General features: G+C 35.9%; 1 protein-coding gene across 1 annotated transcript in view; it reads left to right on the top strand.

The window, feature by feature from the left end:
- The window catches only part of LOC107627990 (probable serine/threonine-protein kinase abkC), a 14,574-nt gene that overhangs the window by 9,202 nt on the left and 1,837 nt on the right, over positions 1–3,535 (top strand). The window contains exon 2 of the mRNA XM_016330794.1: positions 1,881–3,225. Within this exon, the coding sequence (XP_016186280.1) occupies positions 1,881–3,225 (1,345 nt within the window). The remainder of the gene's footprint in view (positions 1–1,880; positions 3,226–3,535) is intronic.

The raw sequence follows: 3,535 nt of genomic DNA on the forward strand, positions 1-3,535 counted from the left end.
TTTTTTTTTTTTGGTCATGAATAAGGCTACTCTGATTAGGATTCAGGTCTAAAAATGATTTTCAGCAACCCATATTTCTTCCCAATGTAGATCCGTTTCCCTGTGTTCCGTCCAGTTGGGCTTTTCCCGGCCCGTATGGATACAGAGCAAAACAAAAAATTAGGGTTTACAACTTATAAAAGTACTAACTTTAGTAACTTCTCTGATTAATCCCAAATCACGCTTTTTATTTTTGTTTATTATCTATTTATCCATTCTATTATTATATGATTCAAATATATCTCAGTAAAATATTTCATTTATTTTAGAATTAATAAAATAAAATAAAAATAATAATATTTGAAAATTTAATTACGAATATATCGCTATTGGATTACTGCTGTTCTATTTTAATAATGTACATGAACCAAAATCAAAGATCCTCTCAATCAAGAAGTGTAAGAACAAGCAAATTGCATCGTTAAAACAATACTTAGATATAATTAAAAATTGTTAAAAAAGAGGTCTCTTAATCCCGCGAGTATTCTAGACTGAGAGAGAGAGAGTAAGCGATGAAAAATACGAAATATCAAATACGAGTTAAAAAAAAAAATCTAAAATAGCTTCTCACAATTACTTTAAAAGATAACGAGATTCTTGATAAAAAAAATACCAATCCAACTCCTGAGACAAAAAAAATATCAACTCGGTTCTGAGATTTACTTTTATAGGATTGATTAGTCCCGTGCTTTGGCACACCTAAAAAAAAATCAAAAATTGAATTGAGTGTTTTTTTTGTTAGGAATCTCGTTGTCTTTTCGAGATAATTATTAGGGCCGGATTCACTCTTAAAAAAAATGAAAAAGAATTGCTAAGGGAGGTGCATTGATAGGAGCGTTGTGGGTGTTATTTGCCGACTAAGAATCGCGGCAAGGGGAAGGACCCAGTCTGAGTCTTGTTGAATGAATGAATGAATGAATGAATCTTCTTCCTTCATCACGTTCCCATTCAATCCCGCACCTTCTGCTTCCTCGTCTCCACCGCCGCCGCCACCCACATTCGTTTCCGGATCCTCTTTTCTAGCATGTTGTCCTGCCTCTCCTCCTCAGGTTCAGCTTCCCTCCTAGCTTATTCATTCTCATATTAATTTTCACTTACACTTCTCCGGAGTAACCGCTTCTTAGCTCAAATGGTCGGGAAATACCTGATCTCATAATTTATTGCGAAATTACATGCAACTCATTAATGGTGGTGTTGCTACAAATTGAATTGCAATAGACATAACAACTTTTACTTTCTAAAGTAACTCTGTATCAGTAACTACTTCACCATATACCGTTTAGTCCAATGGAGAACCTTTAATTACTACTGTTTGAAATTTGAAGAGCATATTCTTGTATAAATTCCACGGGTGGTTTAGACACTGATGCAATCTATGATAGGTGGACACTCCAACGTCATTTGGTCCATATAGGCTATAGCCAATCCCACATACTGGACAAGGCTTAGTAGTTCTTGAAATTATTCGGTGCTGCATTATGTAGGGCTGCTTCATTTACAGTCCTAAATATTATGCTTGAAATTAGTTATCTTTTACTATTGGAAAATATCAGAAAAATTAGCAGTGAAACTTAAACCGCTCCAAAACTGAGTAGTAGAGATCAATTTAATCTTTTGTATTAGGTGACTCAACCACTTGACGCCTTTGAAGGAATTGACATCTAGTATTTTTGTGAGAAAAAAAAATTATTGTTTACATGTGTACCTTTTATAGTTGCAACAATTGGAAAGAAACCATTGTAGGTAATAAGTTCGGAGAAATGTTTTATCGGCTGGATTCATAACACAACAGTTTGGAATATGGTCACTTTAGTTTTTTAATGTCAGTTTCGGGTTTGCAGGTTTTTGATGCTTGCAAATATAAGGAGAGTTGCCCAGTCTATTCTTCGTGTTCATAGGAACAGATATCAGGGAGTGAGTAGAAATGGGGCTTTTGTCTCAGCTGGACCTAATATCAATCGATGCAGGGTGTATATGCAAAATAAGTTTCCCAGTGAAGCATGTACTTCATGCTTATGGCATGGAACTAGGGGGAACTTTCACAAAGGGTGTTCTTTCAGCAACTTTGCTGTAACCTCAACAAGTAATGCAGCAGCATATAATTCTCAAATAGCTTGGAAATTTCTGTATAAAAAGTATTATTCCAATGGCCGCAACACATTAACCTCAATACATATGATTGCTCAGGCAGTGAGCCTCACTTTTGCTCGTTACTATTTGTTGGTCCCGAGTATCTTTGTACTAACTTGGGGAGAACTAGCATTGGCTCGGCAAAGAAATTCGCCACATGCAAAACGTTACCCGTCACAGAATGCTTTGTATATGCATGCACAAGATGGGTACAACTACGTGTTAGTTTTTGCAGCCGCTATAGTAGAAGGCCTCATTTTGTTAGTGAGAGCTATCTATCTAGCAATGTTATTCTCTCCAAGTATACTGATGGCACCAGTTGCAGATTATTTTGGACCAGAGTTTAGGAAAGTGTGGCTCCGGGTAATTCATCGTACATTAGAAAAAGCAGGCCCGGCATTCATAAAATGGGGTCAATGGGCTGCTACACGACCTGATCTCTTTCCTCGGGATTTATGTATGAAACTTTCTGAACTTCATACTAAAGCTCCCGAACATAGTTTTTACTACACAAAGAAAACTATAGAGAGAGCTTTTGGGCGAAAGATATCTGAAATTTTTGAAAACTTTGAAGAAGTTCCTGTAGCATCTGGTAGTATTGCTCAAGTGCATCGTGCTCTTTTAAGATCTACTTACCCTGGTCAGAAAACAAAGAGCCAGGTGGTTGCAGTGAAGGTTAGACATCCTGGTGTGGGAGAATCTATTAGAAGAGATTTTGCAATTATCAATTTGATGGCAAAATCTTCAAGGTTTATTCCTGCTCTCAATTGGTTAAGATTGGATGAAAGTGTTCAACAGTTTGCAGTTTTCATGTTGTCTCAAGTTGACCTTGCAAGGGAAGCTGCTCATTTGAGCCGTTTTATCTACAACTTCCGTAAATGGAAGGATGTCTCTTTTCCTAAGCCTGTCTATCCACTTGTGCATCCTGCAGTCTTGGTGGAAACCTATGAAAATGGGGAAAGTGTGTCATATTATGTTGATGAACTTCAAGGACATGAGAGGATTAAAAGTGCTCTTGCTCATATTGGGACTCATGCACTTTTGAAGATGTTACTGGTAAAAAATGACATCTTTCATTTGCAATTTTTTTCCAACAATTTTTCATGCAATATAATTTGTGAACAATCAAGTTTTTCTTAATTCTATTAAATATGTATCTCTCAATTGACATGTAAAGAAAAAACTTTCATGGTTCTCTATAGGTGTTCTCTATTAAATATGCTAAGAGATTAGGCCTTATAATTTCTCTTCTTCTTAATGTAATTCCTTCTTTTGTAACCGAAAAAAGATATTAGCTTGTCTTGTTAGGAATATCAATAGAGGATTCATAAGCAAAGTTTTGGTTTTAAAATGTTGTAACAACAGC

Source organism: Arachis ipaensis, chromosome B02, assembly GCF_000816755.2.
Source record: "Arachis ipaensis cultivar K30076 chromosome B02, Araip1.1, whole genome shotgun sequence".
Taxonomy (NCBI): domain Eukaryota; kingdom Viridiplantae; phylum Streptophyta; class Magnoliopsida; order Fabales; family Fabaceae; genus Arachis; species Arachis ipaensis.